Source organism: Furipterus horrens, unplaced genomic scaffold (genome assembly GCF_987537825.1).
Source record: "Furipterus horrens unplaced genomic scaffold, mFurHor1.1.pri manual_scaffold_4, whole genome shotgun sequence".
NCBI classification, from domain to species: Eukaryota; Metazoa; Chordata; class Mammalia; order Chiroptera; family Furipteridae; genus Furipterus; species Furipterus horrens.
Window position 1 is genome coordinate 50,112,089 of NW_028327174.1, and position 20,576 is coordinate 50,132,664.

The window sequence follows — 20,576 nt, forward strand, 5'->3', positions numbered from 1 at the left end:
TTATAAAATCAGAACACAAGCATCTGAGGTTTCCTTTTCCCAGGTTTAAAACTTCCATAACTTTCCTTTTTATCATTACAACTTTCCTCAGACCTTCTGCAACATTCACAAACTTTCTAAATACCCTTTACTTCTTTAGATTTAACCATAACATGCTTCCAATCTTTGTTCTTTTCCACACGGTGAAGGACTATACTCAAATTCAGTATCTGGCAGCTAAAAGTTCCTAGATTTGCAGATATCCTGCAGCTTTTTGAAGTTCCTGTTTCTCCTCCTCTCTTCTAACATACACTTTCTGAGCTTTCCTGAGGAGTTTTTCAATTGTTCTATCTGACCCATGCATCTACTTTCTGCAACTTCTTACAAATATCTGGCCAGTTTCTGTTACAGCGGTGACTTTTAAGAGTTCCTGTTCTACAGCATTCTCTGGATTTAGACCAGAATACTTCCTCATCTGGTCCCTGAGCTTCTATAGGAATGCTGATGGAGCTGTATCTCGAATGCCTTGGAGACATTCTGTGCTTGGGGAACGGACTCCTTGATTCCCCTGATGATGAGGCTCCTAAGGTCTCTCATCTGAGCCCCTATCCTCCAGCCTGTTATCCCATTCAGGGTCTATACTGGGAAACTATTGTTAGGCCGGCACAATTCCCTGACCGGGAGGATGTTCCCTTTCCCATATCCTCATAGCAGCCCGTCTGATCATTCCCCTCTCTTCCCCACTGAAGATGTCTAATATAGACATTAATTCCATCCACATGTCTATGCTGGGTCCAAGGAACTGATCTAATTGTTCTGCTGATCCAGAGGAGTCCTCTACCAAGTGCTTCATATTGCGCTTGAAGTTTCTAACTTCAGTGCTTGTTGAAGGAGCATTTGACATATCCACTATGTCCTGGACCCATGGAGACCTCCCTAAGGGGAAATATCTGCTGCTCTGAGGGAATGGGGAAGTTCTTCAAGTCTTGCTTACATTGTTCCAATTCCTTTCTTAATTTAGAATAAGTTCCCACCGGCACTGTAGGTGTCATGGGGGCGGATACTGGTGGGGTATCTGCTAGGCGTTCCTGGCCTCTTCCATCTGCACTGTCTGTCCGCGGTGCCTCTTCCCAGTTGGCTGCTGGCTGGCCAGAGCCGTAAGGTGGCAGGAGACAGGACGGAGAGTCACAGGCTTTATCTTTTTTTTTTTCATTTACAGGGAAGAGACCTGTAGACTTGCTGATAGGTTGCAACCAGCAGAGAGCATATTCCTTCTCTTCCTTAGAAGCTGATACCTGATCACTCATATATAAGACCAGGGCTTGACAAACCCAACATTCATCAGACCCAAATTGGGACCAGAAGACAGATTTCCCCTAATGGGTTCCTCTGGCCGAAGGAGACAATATTTTACCATTGCCTGTTTTTCCTTACTTTTGGTCTGGGGATCCTCTCCCCAGTGCTCTAAAATTCTCCCTAGTGGACTGTTGGGTGGAATGTCTATGGGGCCCTCTTTGGCCCCACCCCTTTTAATTTCCCTAGGCCTAGAATTTCTATTTCCCATCCTCAGCTGATTCCTGTGGCTGAATCCGGTTGTGCTCTCAACCTCCTTTACCAGAGATTTATTGAACACAGACCCCATGAGCTCAATCCTTCTATACCAGAGAATTTCTACCCATGCCCTGTATACTCAACCTCCCTTACTGGAAGTTTCTTATATACAGTCCTGTGTGCTCAACCCTCTTACCAGAGACTTTGCACACAGCCCAAGATGCTTCGTCTGATTCCAGCCGTCTCCCTCGCGGGAGAACGGAACCGCGGATTGGGACTCTACACTCGCTTCGTGTCTTGAGACACGTCCCAGTCACATACACAATCAGCTTCCTGAGGATGCCTAACCACCAAGGCAGTACTTAAGTCCAATTTTCTTACCTTGGTCTGTGCACGAGGTTGCCTGGCTGCCGCGGTGTTTGCTCTTGTTTCCTCCTTGCGTCGATCTACTGCTGACCCAACAAGAAGTCTCGGGTTGTTTCTGGACACTGTGAGGCGGGTGGGCCCTGGGTCAAGCGAGCCACCCCAAAGCGGGTAGGACATGTCTCCCCGCCTCGGCTCAGAACCCCTTCCCGCACACAGGCGGAGGATCCCGGATGAGCCCCCAAACTGTGAGAAATGCTCACAATAAAAACTGGGACACAGGACTTGAGCAGCAAAGCGAGGCGTTTATTCACAAGTCTGCAGAGTCCAGCGCACTCTCAGCCAGGAAAATGTGCGCCAAGTACACTAAGAAAACTGGTTTTATAGTAATGTGATTAGCTTCCCCTGCCCTCTCCTTCTCCCTGTTTCTCCATTACTGGTTATTCCGGAGTTACAATCTAATGGGATTATCTAAATGCCCCTATTGTGATTTGTAAATATGCTAATGCTGTCAACTCCCTTCTCAGAGATCCTCTAAATTACATTTGCCCTTGAGAACCTCTAATTACATTTGCCCTTTGTTACTAATGATTTTCTATTGGTTTAGGTGTCACTATTTCCTTGTTTCCTACATTAGCAAAAGCATCTTTCTATTTTTCCTATCAAGAGAACACAGACCATTGTTTTTCCATTTCAGTGATACTCAGATCTTGGTTCTTGAGCCCCATGTAGGCCTTTCACCATCTGTCATCTTCTAAGACCTCCCTTATATTCAATATTAGCCAGATTATGAAACCAGAAAAGTTGGCCTTCGTGCTGCCTGTCACTACCAGAAACAATTAGTAGAGACAAGGATTGAATCTTTATGGGTGCTTTATTCAGAATCTGGCAGTCTGAGAAGACAGCAGGTTATATACCCTAAAAATTGTCTTAACATCTCATCTCAAGTTGGCTGACCTTTTTATAAGGAGAAGAAAAGGGTAGGTAATGGGTTTGGAAAAAGGTTAATCAGATAAGAGTTGCAGCTAGGCTATGATTTACCTAGTATTTCTTTATCAACTGCCAACAATTTTTTGTCTCCCTCACAGAAGTTCTCTCCCCTGAACACAATGGCTCAGATACCATCTCCATTGCTTGCAGATCCCCTGGGACACAAAAGTTGAATTGCTTGTTGACCTCTTTGCATTCCAGTTCCTGGAACAACAGCTTTCCACAGGCATTAATCACTTAATCCTATCAACTATGACTGAAGCTAAAATCTTTAACTCTTTAAGTTCCCCTATCAATTATGCCACAATAGGGTAACCAGGCTGCCCTTTTGTTTAATGATAACTAATATGGCACCAAAGACATGTTCTTTTAAATATAACAGTTCCAGCTTTGGTCAATTGATTTATCTTTAGTCATTTTAACACACTGTATGTAGGACATGGAAAATTACATTTTTTGCAAACTGTGTATAGAGTGCCTTTATCTTTCATAATAACAATGAAGAATACATTCTAAGGTAAGAAAATCAAAATTTCATAAAGAAAATTCAAAGTTTTTTCAATTTATAGTGATTTTACATAATGGCAAAATTGCGTGCATATTTCAAAAAATCTCCCGCTCCCACCATGATGCGTGGGCACAAAATGCCCACATAAAATGTGTTAATAAGTGGACTTGTTGGCAGTTAATATTTTTGCTTTGACTGTCTAATTGATAGTATTAATTTGCCAAAAGTTATTACATAAGTTTTCTTTGATTATAGTAGAAGTCTTCTTATCTTTTACTATTCTATCTTATATAGTTTACTGTTAATTGAAAAAGTTGGCCAAAGCAGGAGATAAAAATGAAAATGATACATACATACCATAAGCATTTTATTTCAGCTTAAAACAAATATACATTTATTCCCCAACCTTATGATATATTAAGTATGAGTCTGCTGATTAGAGTTCTTCATCTTTTTGGCATTAATTATACCATGTGATGTATTGCTTGAAACTTCCAATTACAGTTTTTCTAAGTGGAATGAGAACTCTTAGTTACTTGAAGCAATGAGTATAAGCTCCTCCTAGATTTTTAATTTTCCCCAACCTTATTTATGTGTCTCACCACACTTAAATTGAGGACAGTTTTTCAAATGATTTATATTGTCTTCCAGAGCCTTCAACTTAATTTTCAGAGAGATAGCAACTTTTTTTTCATTCATAGTTTATTATTGTATTTAGTATTTCAGTATAATTATCTAGTTATAATTATGGCTACAACTGGCATTGAGTAGGTTTGAGAACAGATATGTCAGATCAATGTAGCATAGTGGGAGTAGAAATGGTCCCGTGTCAGTGTTGCCTGTTAGCTACCAGTGTTCAGCCAGAGGTACAGGCAGAGCGTGGTAAAGGAAATGTAAAATATCAGGTAAACTGTTATGTTAAGTGGTAAAAGAATGTCTAGCTTATTTGGTCAACTTTTATATGTAATATACACAAAGTAAAATGCAAAATCCTTAAGGGTACAACTTGATGAATTTTTACACAGAGAACACACCCATATAACCATTACTCAGATCATGGTAATGGGACATTCTCAGGATCCTAGAATCCTCCCTTGTTCCCTGACCCAGTTTCTCTCCCACCATGATTATGGTTTCTATTACTATAGATTAGTTTTCCTTCATATAAGTGGGATCATAAAGCATGTACTCTTTTTTACACCTGACATTTTTCACCTAGCAATGTTTTTGAAATTCATCCATGTTAATTGGTAGCTCTTTTCTTTTTCATTGTGGTACAGTATTTTACTCTGTGAATATACCACAGTTTATTTATCTTTTTTGTTCATTCATAGATGTTTAGATTTGTTTTTGGTTTTGGACTCTTACAAATAATGCTGCTGTAAACATTCTTGTACATGTCTTTGGCACACATATACATACATTTTTGTTGAGCATATACTTCAGAGTGGGACATCTGGGTCATAGGATATGCTTATGTTCCACTAGCAATTATGTGAATACCATTACTCCACATTCACCAGTGGCCATTTAAAAAAACTTTATTATGTACTTACTTATTTTGTCATTTTTTTATGTTGTGTATTTGGTTTTTAAAAATATGTAGAATAACCTGGCTGCTGTGGCTTAGTGGATTGAGTGTCAGCCTGCGAACCAAGTGTTTGTTGCTGGTTTGATTCCCAGTCCGGGCACATGACTAGGTTGCAACTCAGGTTCCCAGTTGGGGGCACGAGTGAGAGGCAACCACACAGTGATGTTTCTCTCCCTCTTTTTCTTTTTCGCCCTCTCTCTAAAAATAAATAAACAAACAAATAAAATTTAAAAGGCTCGTATTAAAAAAAAAGTAGAATATTTATGAACCCCCCATCTAATCTAATAAGTTTAATATTGAATATTGACAATATGTTACATATTCTTCTCTTTAATGTTCCCTTGGCTTTCATGGTAAATGCTGTTCCAAACTTTTTTTTTACTCTTTCCATTGCCTTTTCAAATAATAGTTTTATCAGATAGGTGTGTCTGAAAAATACATTGCCTAGTGTTAGTTGTATTTGAATTTTTTAAAAAGAATATGCTGTATGTTATCTGGAAATTAACTCTTCTTTCTTTCTTTTTATGCTTAGCATTGTATTGCTGAGATTTATCCATATTGTTACATACAGTTATAGTTGACTCATTTTCTCTTCAGTATAAGACTTCATTTAGTGAACACATCATAATTTATTCATTTTCCTGTCAATGACATTTGGGTTGTTTCCATTTCTTACTGTTATGAATGGTCTCTATGTGTTTTTGCATGTACCATGATAAGAATTTCTCTTGGTACTTAGGAATGTAAATTCTGAGTCATAGGATTGATAAATGTTTTACTTGATTGATAAATGTTTTACTTTACAAACTAATGCCTATACTCCAAAGAGATTGTGCCACTTTACACTCCTACCAGTAGCAGCTCAAAGATGAGATCATTTTCATTATGAGAGAATTTCAAATTATAACTTCAATTACTTCTACAGACATAGATTTATTTATTTATTTAAAAGCAAACCTTGCATTTCCCTTCAGTTTGAATTATTTTTTTATTTTTTTTATTTATTTAGAGAGAGGTGGAGGGGAGGAGAAAGAGAGGGAGAGAAACAGCAATGTATGAGAGAGAGAAATTGATTGCACACCCCCAACTGGGGACCTGGCCCGCAACCCAGGCGTGTGCTCTGACTGAAAATCAAACCAGCAGCTTCTTGGTTTGCAGGCTGGGATTCAGTCCACTGAGCCACACCAGCCAGGGCAAGACATAGGGTTATTTAGATTTTCTATTTTTTTGTGCATTTGTTCAGTAACTCGTATTTTTCAAGAAATTTGTTCTCCAAATTTTCAAAGGTACTTACATAACATATTTTTGTCTATAAAATCTACACTGATTCTTTTTTTTTCTTTGTAAAGATTTTATTTTTGTGGGGGAGTGGCGGGGAAGGGAGGAAGAGAGCAAGAGAAACATAGATGTGTGAAAGAAACATGGATCAGTTGCCTCTTGCACACCCCCAACCTGTGACCTGACCCACAACCCAGGCATGTTCCCTAACTGGGAATTGAACTGGCAACCTTTCAGTCTGTGGAACAATGCCCAACCACTGAGCTACACCAGTCAGGGCTATATACTGATTCTTTTAAAAAAAGAATCTTGATATTGGTATTTATGCTTTATTTTATTCCTCTTGATCAGTATTTCTAGGGATTTTTTGCTGGGTGAAGAAATCAACTTTTTCTTTTATGTTTTTTATCTTATTGCATTACAGTTTTTAAAAATTATGGTAAAATACATATAATGTAGAATTGACCATTTAAACCATTTTAAAGTGTTACAGTTCAGTAACATTCGGTACATTCAAATTTTTGTCCAACTATTATTACTGACTCATCTCTAGAAACTTTTAATCTTCTCAAACTGAAACTGTACCCATTAAAGACTTAATTCCTCATTCTCCTCTCCCCACAACCCCTGGCATTCTACTTTGTATGATTTTGACTACTATAAGTACCTCATATAAGTGGAATTATACAGTATTTGTCTTTTTGCGACTGGCTTATTTCAATTAGCATGTCCTCAAGGTTTATCCATGTTTTAGCATGTCTCAGAATTTTCTTCCTTTTTAAGGATGAATAATAATCCATCTTTCATAATTTTTTGACTGTCCTAAATTGTTAATTAGGTAAAAATTTTACAAACATTACTTATATTAGTGGTAGCGGTAGAGCTGGAAAGTATTGTGCCATCTCCAAGTGAGAACCACCAGTAGTGTGGTGGAACTTGTGGCCTTTCCAAGGCCATGGCTCTTGTGCCCCACAGGCGTCAGCCCTGGCATCTATCTCCCTGTGCTTGTGGTCTGGTTTGGTGATCCACCGGGTGTCAGGAATCCTTCTGACAGTCGTAGGGAATGGATCAATGAGGATAATCTCAAAGAATGTGTACTTGGGATCTTCACCAACCCAGTAAGGATTCCGGACTCTCAGAGCCCCACAGTGATGTTCAGCTCACTCGTCGGCAACAGATGAGGCTTCCAGCAAACTGTAGCTGGTTAACGCCATGAGGGACAGGTTTGCTGTGGGTTACACCCTAGGAATAGGGCATTTGCGGCCACCACAGCACCCAGAAATCTGAAATGTTACGTAACCTTGCTTGGCCTTGTATCCCAGCCTGCCCGCTTTGTGGGGCTGGACAGGGGCGGGTATTGTGGCAGTGCTCCCTGAGAAGAAAGCAGATTATATTGGACTGCTTCTTCCTTCATCGCTCCTGGTTGTACTTGTAAGTGCCCATCTTGGCTTTCCTGATGGCTGTGGCCAGACGGAAAAGCTCATAATTTTTTATGACAAGTATTGACACACAGTAGATTCATGATAATTACTTACTAGTTGATTAGTTAATAATGTTTCTTAAGTTAGCAGGAGTGTTTGAAATCACTTTCTATATGCATGGACTCTCCCTTTATGGATTGGAATTCATGAATAAAGTTTCTTTTAATTGCCTTATTTTGTTTTTGCCTAGTAATTGCCTCCATTCGCTTGAGCTACTTATGCACCTGTGCTTTGGGGAGATGTGAGCAATGGAGTTTATATATGTGTGGGGGGGGATGGGGATGAAATGATCAATATTGTTGAACACAATTATTGAATTTATATAGTTGAGGATTATTTGGCCGAATTGGGTTTGGGATACAGCCACCTGCATGAGGAGGAGGATACAGATAACTCTAACCACCCAGCTAGCAGTGAAATAAGAAGAGGCAAACATACATATTCCTACTCTGCTCCTTTTGAGCCCCTTCTACTCCCACACTTACACTTATAGCTGCCACTGATGACTAATGTTAAGCAATTTGGAGGGTCCTGTACCTTTCAATAGTAGTCAAGAGGAGTTGTGTTATCACATGGTTTCTGATTTTCCACCTAAGTCATATTTTAAATTTTAGGAATTTTTTTTTTCCAATTTCCAATTCTGTGTTGTTTCAATTCAATATTTTTATTAATGCAAAATAATTTATTGGTTTTTCTAAGTGACAGTTTTATTTTCTAAAATAAAGTTTATGGTGATCAGACATTATAATTATGGGAGAGTTTTTAGATTAGAGTGGCATATGAATCAAAAAGTGCTGAAGAGTAAAGACATTTATTGAGGAAAAAGACGTTGGAAAGGCCTCACCTTCCTCTTTTTGACCTAAGGAAATAATTCTTTTTGTCCGTAACTATTTTTGAGAATGTATCAGTTCATTAATTTGGGTCTCTCTCCTTTTTCATAGTTCTTTATAAAGCTAATGAGAATGATACTTATTGGCCAACTGAGGATATTGTGGTATAAGAACTCTTGGTTACTTTCCTATAACCGAAACTCTTTAAAAATCAGAAAAAAATATTTTATTTGAAACTTCCCATTTTCTTGTTTTTGGTTAGAGTTAGCATTTAATATATTATTGACACATTTCTTGAACCTCTTGTTTGGTTTTAATTTTTTTTCATTTATTGATTTGAGAGAGAGAGAAACATTCATTTTATTGTCTGACTTATTTATACATTCATTGGTTGATTTGTATGTGCCCTGACCAGAGATTGAACCCGCAACCTTGACATATTGGTTTGACACTAACCAACTGAGCTACCTAGCCAGGGCCTGTTCATTGGGTTTCTAAGTTGGAATACATATTATTTAGAGTCAATGGAGGGTTTTCAGCTTTGATTTAATTTACTGGGAAGGATTGTGTTTAAAAAAAGTAATACAAAAATTTTGAAAAGATAAACTGTTTATACACTTCCATTGTGCAAAAAAAAAAAAAAAGGTAGATTGAAAAGTTTTTCTTAGGACTTCCAAGGTCAAGATGGAGATGTAGACAGAAACGCTGCGTCTCCCTCCACAACTAAGAAGAAATACAACTACCTCAAAACTAGAAACAATCAGAAGTTCCAGAAAATCAAACTGCACAGAAGTCCAGCAAACAAAGATATAAAGAAGAAATACTCATCCAGACAGGTAGGAGGGGCGGAGCCAGGGCCGAGAGAATTCGGTATGGTGGTGGTAGCATCAGCAGGCTGGTGGAAAGCGCAGTCACACTTTTTAAAAAGCCAGGAGGGACACCTGGGGAGCGTTCCCAGCTCCTCACTGGACCTTGCAACTCATGGTCCCGGCACCGGGGAAAATCAAGCTTCATTGCTTCTGACTGTTCAGACCAGTGGGGGTTGGGGTGGAGGCAGAAACTGCTGGTCTTTCAGCAGAGTCCGCTTGTTTAAAGGTCCCCCATGGTCCTACAATGTCTGCAGACCCACCCACTCTGGGAACGACGGCCAGGGCAGCAGCTAGAGGGGTGCCAGTCTGGTGCAGAAGTGGGAGAAATGCCTGGAAAAGGGGCGAGTGCTGGGCAGGTGGCATTGTTCCCTCTCAGACCCCTCTCCCACGTACAGCGCCACAACATGGTGAAACGGCTCGCCCTGTACTGATGAATCCCTAAAGCTCTGCCCCTTACAACATAGTAGGAGTGACAGCTCTACCTGGGACGTGGAGGCAAACAAACACAGGAGCCTGTCAGAATGAGGAGACAGAGAAGTGTGACCCAAAAGAGGAAATGGATCAAGGTTCCAGTGGGAGAACTAAGTGATGAGGAGATAGCCAGCCTAACAGATGAGAAGATAGACAACCTAACAGACGCAGAATTCAAAACACTGGTGATAAAGATGCTCACAGGCTTGACAGATATGCTTGAGTATGGCAAATACATAAGAGAAGTGAAGGCTATGCTAAGTGAAACGAAGGAAAATCCACACAAAACCAATGGTGAAGGGAAGGAAACTGGGGTTCAAATCAATGATTTGAAATATAAGGAAGAAAAGAACAGTCAACCAGTGCAGAATGAGGAAGCAAGAATTGAAAAAACTGAGGAAAACTTCCCAAGTTTTTGAAGGAGATGGACATTCAGGTCCAGGAAGCATGGAGGATTCGGGTGAGCTGGACCCAGAGGGAACCACACCAGGATGTATCATGATTGAGATGCCAAAGGTGAAAGATAGACAGAGTCCTGGGGGCAGCAAGGGAGAGGCGGAGATTTCCTACAGGGGGGTGCCTATAGGACTATCAGCTGATTTCTCAGAGGACAGTTTGCAGGCAGGAAGGGACTGGCAAGTAGTATTCAATGTGATGAAAGGCAACCTGCAATCAGGATGACTATCCAGCAAAGCTATCATTTAGAATGGAAGGGCAGATGAAGTGCTTCCCAGACAAGGTAAAGCTAAAGGAGTTCATCATCACCACGCCATTATTATATGAAATGTCAAAGGGAGTTACTTAAGAAAAAGAAGATCAAAACTATGAACACTAAAATGATAACAAGCTCACAACTATCAACAACTGAATCTAAAAAATAAAAACAAAATCCAACTAAGCAAACCAGAATAGGAACAGAATCAGAGTATGGGGATCATTTGTAGGGTTATCAGCTGGGAAGGGGAGGGAGAGAAATTGGGAAATGATGCAGGGACTAAGAAGCATAATTGGTTGGTACAAAATAGACAGGGGGGTGTTAAGAATAATATAGGAAAGGGTGAAGCCGAAGAACTTATATGCATGACCCATGGACTTGAACTAAGGGGAGTGGGATTGCTGGAGGGAAGGGGGTTACTGGGCAGAGGGGAGCAAAGGGGAAAAAAATTGGAACTACTGTAACAACATAATCAATAAAATATACTTAAAAAAAAAAGTATTTCTTACCCCTGTTGCCTATTTTTTACATTTCTATTTCTCAGTAGATCACTATTATTGCTTTATTGCTGGTTTCTTTTTTATCCTTCCAGATATACAATATGTATGTGTATATATGCGAGTATAACTATATTCTTCTCCCCATCATATTCATTTAAAAATATCTTACTATGTCAATATACCAAAAACCTCCTCTTTTCTCAAAAATATTTGCATAGTATCTCCTTGTATGGATGAACCATAATTTGTTAAATTAGTGTCCTGTTGATGTACAATTAGGTTGTTTCCAATCTTTTCTCTTATAAATAATGTTGGATAACTTTGGACACATGGGTTCACGCATTTGCAAATGTGTATGTAGGGTAGATTTTCTAGAAATTGTCTTGCTGGGTCAAACAAAATATGCATTTTTAATTTTGATAACTATGGGTGTCTTGCATAGGTATTTACAAATTTAAACTCTCACTTAGATATGAGGAGGCCTGTTTTTTGATAGCCTGTCTACTAGTGTGTGTAATCACTTAGGTTATTTGCCAATCTGAAGGTAAAAAATGTTGTCTTAGTAGTTTTAATTTGCATAAAGTAGGTTAAAGTATTTATTTAGTCTAAATATACACATACCCAGTGTAAGAAGTCAAATAACATAAGGCTTATAGTAATTTATTATAAAAACAGCCCTCTGTTCCCCTCTCCCAGTTCTCTATTCTAGTTTTCCATGGGTGATCATAAACATTTCTTCTAGTATTAATCTCTGTATTTCTGATTAACATTGGCAGTACTGAATTTTTAATCTTTTCAGAGGCAATTCTATTATGGAAGATGAGGATTTAATTTTCTTCCCTTCTCACCTGTCCCCTCTTTTTTCCCTGGTTCTATTGATAGGTAGATTTTGTAACAATCTGTATTTTAAATTTAAAATAACAGTAGATACCTTTGTGTATAGCCCAATTAATTATTTGTTAGTGTGTCAGGTTTTTATAATGCATACCAATACTCCAAGACTTGAAAATTATACTCTCTATATCTTTAGAGTGCTTTGGATCATTCGATTTCCTAATTGCACATCATTTAAATTTAATGGAGTTGCCATTCTAAAGCTCTAACAATAACTGTAATTATGACCTATTACTAATAGCCCATAGTCTTGGTAAAGTTTCCATTTGTTTGTTAAATAACGTATATAATCTATGATTCTTGGAAGTTTTTAGTTTTAGGGGGGCACATCTTTCATTTGGTTAATATCAGCCATTATAGACTGAATGGTTGTCAATGAGTATCAGGCATTGTTCTAAGTGCTACATCTGTGTGAACTCATTTAAACCAGAGAACAACCTTGTGAGGAAGAACCTAGCATTATTTGCATTTTACAGATGGCGAAACTGAGACACAGGAAAGGTAAGTAGCTTGCTTGAAGTCATTTAGCTAGGTGGTGGAGCTGGGGTGGAAACCCAGGCATTCTGGCTCTAAAGCTTTCACTTATCCACTCTGCTATGCTGCATCCATGCATATATTAATGATATACTCAACCTCAGTAGAGAATGTGCTTTGGTTTTTTTTTCCACTAGTGGTGATAGATTTATGCTAATCCGACCACATTTAACATTTCTCATTTCCATTTTTTCAAATCAATATATTCCTGAAGATTTAAAAAAAATTTTTATTTACTTTTAGAGAGAGGGAAAGGGAGGGAGAAAGAGAGTTAAGAGAAACATCAATTGGTTGCCTCTTGCACGCCCCCAACTGGTGACCTGGCCTGCAACCCAGGCATGTGCCCTGACTGGGAATCGAACCAGTGACCTTTTGGGTCGCAGGCTGGCACTCAATCCACTGAGGACATCAGCCAGGGCTTGAAGATTTTAAAAATAATTTAAGAATTTTTTAATTGTAAAAAAAGCCACATAATATAAAATTTACCATCTTAACAGTTTTTAATTCTACAGATCAGTGATGTTAAGTATATTTACATAGTTGTGCAGCAGCTCTCCAGAACTTTCTCATCTTGCGATACTGAAAGTATACCTATTAAATAGCAATATTCCATTTTCCTCTCCCTCCAGCCCCTGGTTTCCACTGTTATACTTTCTGTTTCTGTGAATTTGACTACTTTAGATTCCTCATATCAATGGAATCATACAGTAGTTGTCTTTCTTGAGACTGACATTTCATTTAGCATAATGTCCTCAAGATTCATCCATATTGTTGCATGTGACAGGATTTCCTCCTTTTTAAAAGCTGAATAATATTCCATTGTATGTATATACTACATTCTGTTTATTCTTTTGTCACTGGATGTTGGGAGTTATTTGTACTTCTTGTCTAGTATGAACAGTGCTACAGTGAACATAGGTGTGCAAATATCTCTCTGATATGTTGCTTTTAGTTCTTTTGGATATATACCCTGAAGTGGGATTGCTGGATTATATGGTAATTCTATTTTGAAGTTTTAGGAAACTCCATGCTGTTTTTCATAATGGTTGAACCATTTTACATTCCCACCAATGGTGTACAAGAGTTCTAATTTCTCTACATCCTTGCCAAAAATTTTTTTTGCAGCAGCCAACCTGATGGGCATGAGATGATATCTCATTGTGGTTTTGATTTTTATTTCTCTAATGAGTGGTGTTAGTCATCTTTTCACATACTTGTTATTTGTGTATCTTCTTTGTAAATAGCTATTGAGATCCTTTGCCAATTTTTAAATTGGGTGGGGTTTTTTTGTTTGTTTTTGTTAAGTTGTAGGAGTTTTTGATATATTCTAGATGGAAACCCCTTGTCAGATAAATGATTTGCTAATGTTTTCTTTTGTTCCACAAGTTGCTTTTTCACTCTGTTGATTGTTTCCTTTGATGTATAGAAGTTTTTTAAGTTTCATATAGTCCGTTTGTCAGTATTTGCTTTCTTTAACTGTGCTTTTGGGGTCCTATCCAAGAAACCATTGCCAAATCCAATGTCATAGAGCTTTTCCTCTTACGTTTTCTAGGAAGTTTAGGTCTTATGTTTAGGTCTTTAATCCATCTCTAGCTAATTTTGTTAAAAAGATTTTATTTATTTTTAGAGAGAGAGGAAGGGAGGGAGAAAAAGGGAGAGAAATATCAGTGTGAGAAACATTGATCAGTTGCCTCTTATACATGCCCAAACCCACAATCCAGCTGTGTCTCCTGACCAGAAATCAAACTGACAACCTTTCGCTTTGTGGGATGATGCCCAAACAATTGAGCCAGGCCAGTCAGGGTTTTAGTTAATTTTTGTATATTTTGTAAGGTAAGGGTTCAACTATATTTTTTTTGCATGTGGATAGCCTGTTTTCTCAACAACATCTTTAAAAATTAAATTTATTGGGGTGATATTGGTTAGTTAATACATTATATAAGTTTCAAGTGTACGATTCTGTAATACAGTCATCTGTATATTGCATTGTGTGCTCACCACCCAAAGTCTAGTTTCCTTATCACCATAAATTTGGCCCCTTTTACCCTCTTCATCCTCCCTCCACCCTCCTTATCCTGTGGTAACCACCATAATGTTGTCTGCCAACACTGTTTGTTGAAGAGACTCTTCTTTCCCCACTGAGCGTTCTCGGTGCCCTTGTCAAAAATCATTTGACCATATATGCAAGCGTTTACTTCTGGGCTGTCTATTCAGTTACCTCAGACTTAATGCCTATCTTTATGCCAGTACCACACTGTATTTGTTACTCTAGCTTTGTACTAACATGTTATACTTCATCATATCTCTCTTTTTCACATATTTGCTTCATGTGTCATAAGTATTTAGAAAGACGCCCCCCCCCCCCAAAAAAAAAACCCAGCTGTGTTCTTTTTCAAGGTTGTTTGGGCTATTTGAGATCTATTCCTGAAATTTAAAAAAATTATACATAGCATAATATTTACCATTTTAACCATTCATAAGTGTATAAATCAGTGTCATTAAATAATACATTTGCAGTATTGTGTAACCATCACTGTTCTCTATACCCAAACTTTTTCATCATCCCCTACAAAAACTTTGTATGCATTAAATAGTAACTCATTTTCCTAGCTGCTGGTAACCTGTCTTCTACTTTCCTCCTTCCCATCCCTTTTAACCCATTCTGTGTGTGTGTGTGTGTGTGTGTGTGTGTGTGTGTGTGTGTGTGTGTCTTATGCCCTCTTTTGTTGTAATTTGGAATGAAAAATAAATAGAACAATTAACAGTAAATCAAAGTAATAGGTTTTAAAACTACATATTAATCCTCTTCCTATTTCTCCCCTTTGAGAGTCACCAGGCTATCCCTCAGGCTCAGGGTGCCTAGGAACTAGTAGCATATGTTTGTATACCTGGTACTAGGGGTGAGGTCTTTGACCATGGATTCCTTCCTTCTGTTTTTGTTTTTTTTTAATTCTCACTTGAGGATATATTTATTTATTTTAGAGAGGAAGGGAGAAAGAGAGAGAGAGAAATTGATCTCGATCAGTTCCCTTCCATACACACCCTGACTGGGGATCGCGCCACAACCTAGGTATGTGCCCTGACCAGGAATTGAACCCACAACCATTTGGTTCATGGGCCGGTGCGCCATCCAGCTAGGGCAGGGTGGACTTCTTTAGAGCAAAACTAACTGAGGATGGAATGGGATTCACTGGTTTTCTTAGCTTTAAGTTCTAGCTCACAGAAGTAACTAATCCCAGACTGACTATTTTGAATTTGCTTTAATACTTAAAAAGCAGCAACAAATTAATACTAATTTAATCATTTTATTTTATTTTTAATACATCCATCCATTATTGATTACCAATTTCCCCACACTTCAGGTATTGCATAATTTTGTTCCCATTTTGAAAAAAGTCTTGACCAAATGGTTTCTTGTGTACAAATGAGTGGCTTGGGCAAGAGTATCCTTTGGGTTTTTTCTCTTAGTTTTTACAGAAAATTTAAAAAAGTTTTAATATATAGTAAAATACACAAATCTTAAGAGTACAGCTCAGTGAATTTTTATATATATATATATACCCATGTAAGTACCATCCAGATCAAGATATAGGACAATTTTACCCCTCAGAAAGTTGGCTATGTTCCTTCTCAGAGGGACACCCTCCTTTCAGAGGAGGGATGAAATGACACTTTTATTATAATGATATAGTTCTGTCTCTAGCAATATTTTCTGTCTTAAAGATCTGAATTTCATTCTTCTAAAGTCTAATAAAATGTTTTCTATCAGGCCCACTCTATCCACTAGTAAATTCTATGTATTTCCATAGGCTTTGGCTGATTCTCCAATTTGGCTCAATGCTCTGGAAGATGGTAATCCCCAGAGTTTCAGCTGCCTTTCCTCAGGTCCCATAGTGATTTAAAGAGGTTCTTACTCTTGATGGATTTTTAAAAAAACTTTCCCAGGGCTATCTATTCATCCCATCATTCTCCTTCTTCAACATTGAGAAGTATTTCATATAAGGTTACTTTCATTTTCTTCTTGGGTTGCATTTTATCAAATGTTTTTCCTGTCAGATGCTAGGTGTAAGTTCTATAATCCTTATCATGCTTTCTTTACCCCGAAATCTTGGGCATGTATTTTTAAAATGTTTAGTAATGTGGAAAAAAATAGCACTTGTATCTTTACAATTTATAGAAACTTCATGCAGAATGAACTAATCCAAATTTGATGTTTCAGTTTTCCTTACTAAAATTCTTTGTGTGCTCCCAGTTCACCCCTGCTCCTAAGTTTCTTACAGCTGTATTTGAGCTGGGAAATCTGAGGAGAGATTAGAAGCAGGAAACTCTAGAGGGAGAGAAAAGACCCTTAGTTTGGACAGGAAAAGATGGTAGTAAGAAAGATCTTAAGGAGTAATAAGAGGTAATATTTTAGTTTGTGAAGCAGAAGTGTGGATAAGATATTTGAGGTAGACACAGAATATAAGATGACTGAGAAAACATGCTTTCTGAACTAAAATGGTTTGATTCCAAGATTAAAGTTTCTAAACGGTGAAACATTGTATTTTACAGATATATATATTTTAGAATACTTTTCTTATAATTATTAGTTTTGTTTAGAAAAAATATGAAATAAAACCTGTGGATATCTCTTAGAAATTTTATACAGATAGTTATTACTATAACAGTAAATATGTGTTTGTTTGTTTTTTCTTACAGAATCTTCCTGGAAAAAGAAACATGAATGTCTGCAATGATATTTCCTGACAAGAAGTTAATAGAAGGAAAAGAGATCACCAGTTAGAGAACAGAATTTCAAATAATTAAGATTTTGTATTTATCACCTCCAGCTACAGACTTCTCTTGCCTACCTTTATCAGAGATAATTACAATCAAAACCCAGCCAAGGCAAAAAGAATACTTTTCTTCTGTATCTTTTGAGATCAAATAAACTACAATGTCTAGGAAACAAAACCAGAAGGGTAAGATTATATGTGGGCATAAATTGTAAAAAGCATAGCTGTGAAGTAATGACCACCATTTATTTATTTAGTTTTTTAAAAAATATATTTTATTGATTATGCTGTTATAGTTGCCCCAATTTCTTATCCCTTTGCTCCTCTCTGCCCAGTACCCCCCTTACCTCCAGCAATCCCAACCCCCTTAGTTAATGCCCATGGGTCGTGCATATAAGATCTTGCGCTTTTCCATTTCCTTTACTATTCTTAACACCCCCCCTTGTCTATTCTGTACCTACCAATTATGCTTCTTAATCCCTGCACCATTTTCCCATTTCTCCCCCTTCCCCCTCCCAGCTGATAACCCTCCAGATGATCCTCATATCTGTGGTTCTGTTCCTGTTTTGGTTGTTTGCTTAGTTTGTTTTTATTTTTATTTTTTTAGATTTCTGTTGTTGATAGTTGTGAATTTGTTGTCATTTTAATGTTAATAGTTTTGATCTTTTTCTTAAATGTATCCTTGTAGTATTTCATATAATAATGACTTGGTGATGATGAACTCCTTTAGCTCTACCTTGTCTGGGAAGCACTTTATCTGCCCTTCCATTCTAAATGATAGCTTTGCTAGATAGAGTAGTCTTGGTTATAGGTCCTTGCTTTCATCACTTTGAATACTTCTTGCCAGTCCCTTCTTCCCAGCAAAGTTTCTTTTGAGAAATCAGCTGATAGTCTTATAGGGATCCCTTTGTAGGTAACTCTCCTTTTCTCTTGCTGCTTTTTTTTTTTTTTTTTTTTTTTTTGGAAGGCAGACTGCCACGTGCAGCGCCTCATTTGGATGTGTCTGGAGTCTTGGAAGCTTGACTACCCTACGTTCTCCTACAAATGAACCTTGAGAGCTTGTTTGGAGGTTCTAGCAGGGGAGCGCAGCTACTCGTATACCCTTGACCGAAGACTGGTCCTCTCCTCCAGTTGGGAAGGTCGTCCTCTTCGACCAAGCGCACAGCTTCGGGAGGGACGCACATGGATCGGTGAGGGAGGAAGGGGACACCCGCCTAGCCAGCCAGATCAGCCGAATCAACCCTGGCGATCAATGGGGTGACAGATGTCGCAGCCAGATCGCCCTCACATCCTCTCTTGCTGCTTTTAAGATACTCTCTTTCTCTTTAACCTTTGGCATTTTAATTATGATATGTCTTGGTGTGGTCCTCTTTGGGTCTAGCTTGTTTGGTTTGGGACTTTCTGTGCTTCCTGGACTTGTATGTCTATTTCCTTTACCAAATTTGGGAAATTTTCCTTCATTATATTTTCAACAAAATTTTCAATTTCTTGCTTTTCCTCTTCTCCTTCTGGCACCCCTGTGATTCAGATATTAGCATGTTTAAAGTTGTCCCAGAGGTTCCTAATCCTCTCCTCATTTTTTTCAATTCTTGTTTCCTCCTTCTGTACTGGTTGACTGTTTATTTCTTCCTTATGTTCCAAATCATTTATTGGAACCCTGGTTTCCTTCCCTTCATCACTGGTTTTGTGTGGATTTTCCTTTGTTTCACTTAGCATAGCCTTCATTTCTTCCTTATGCATTTGTCATATTATTCTTGTCTGTCAGGTCTGTGAGCATCGTTATCACCAGTGTTTTGAACTCTGTTTCTGTTACGTTGACTATCTCCTTGTCACTCAGTTCTCCCACTGGAACCTTGCTCTGCTCCCTATTTTGGGTCGTACTTCTCTGTCTCCTCATCTTGACAAGCTTCTGTGTTTGCTTCTGTGTTTTAGGTAGAGCAATCGCACCTGTTTCATTGTAAGGGGGCGGAGCCTTAGGTATTCATCAGTGTGAGGTGACCCATTTCACCACGTTGTGGTGCTGTATGTTGGGAGGAGTCTGTCTGGATGAGTATTTCTTTGTTTGTTGAAATTCCATGCAGTTTGACTTTCTGGTGCTTCTGGTGGTTTTTTTCTTTTTTTCTTTTTTTTTTTTTTTTTGAGGTAGTTGTAATCCCTTCTTACTTGTGGAGGGAGATACAAAGTGTCTACCTACATATCTATCTTGGCTGGAACACCTATATTTTTTAAAAACATTGTCTTACTACTGGTAGTTACAACTTTTTGTCATGAGGGAAATTAATTTCATTGTTTTTAATAGTTTATTTTTACTGTATTTTTTCCATTACCATTTCTCTCCCTTATACCCTTTTCCACCTCTACCCATTCCCCCTCCTTACCACAATCATCACACTATTGTCCATGTCCATCAGCCCTTTTTCTTTTTTGCTCGATCCCTCCATCCCCACAACTGTCCCCCTGCAGAGCTGTCAGCCTGCTCTCTTATATGAATCTGTCACTATTTTGGTTATTAGTTTAGTTTGTTCATTAGATTCCACATGTGATTGAAATCATATGGTATTTGACTTTCTCTGACTGGCTTATTTCACTTAACATAATATTCTCCAAATCCACCTATGCTGTTGCAAAGGGTAAAATTTTCTTTTTTACAGCTGAGTAGTATTCCATTGTGTAAATGTACCATAGCAGTTTCATCCACTCATCTGCTGATGGACACTTGGGCTGCTTCCAAATCTTGTCTATTATAAATAACACTGCAATGAACATAGGGGTGCTAATATTCTTTTGAATCAATGTTTTGGGTTTTTTAAGATAAATTCCCAGAAGTGGGATCACTGGGTCATAAGGCAGTTTCAGTTTTAATTTTTTGAGGTAACTCCATACTGCTTTCCACAGTGGTTGCACCAGTCTGCATTTCCACCAACAATGCAGAAGGGTTCCTCTTTCTTCACATCCTTGCCAGCATTTGTTGCTTGTTGATTTATTGATGATGGCCATTCTGACCAGTGTGATGTAATATCTCATTTTGGTTTTAATTTGCATTTCTCTGATGATTAGTGACATTGAGCATCTTTTCATATATCTGTATGTCCTCTTTGGACAAGTGTCTATTCAGGTCTTTTGCCCATTTTTCAATTGGGGACACTGAATAAAGAAATTGAAGAAGATACAAATAACTGGAAGCACATACCATGTTCATGGATAGGCAGAATTAACATCATTAAAATGTCCATATTACCTAAAGCAA

At 38.1% G+C, this 20,576-nt stretch overlaps 1 protein-coding gene across 4 annotated transcripts in view; it reads left to right on the forward strand.

Annotated features, from left to right (window-relative positions):
- SPATS2 (spermatogenesis associated serine rich 2) overlaps positions 1–20,576 on the forward strand; it is a 112,384-nt gene that overhangs the window by 40,255 nt on the left and 51,553 nt on the right. For all 4 annotated transcript variants that reach the window (XM_090273117.1, XM_090273116.1, XM_090273115.1 and 1 more), the window contains exon 2: positions 17,253–17,515. In XM_090273117.1, the coding sequence (XP_090129243.1) occupies positions 17,491–17,515 (25 nt within the window). In that variant the 5' untranslated portion in view covers positions 17,253–17,490. The remainder of the gene's footprint in view (positions 1–17,252; positions 17,516–20,576) is intronic.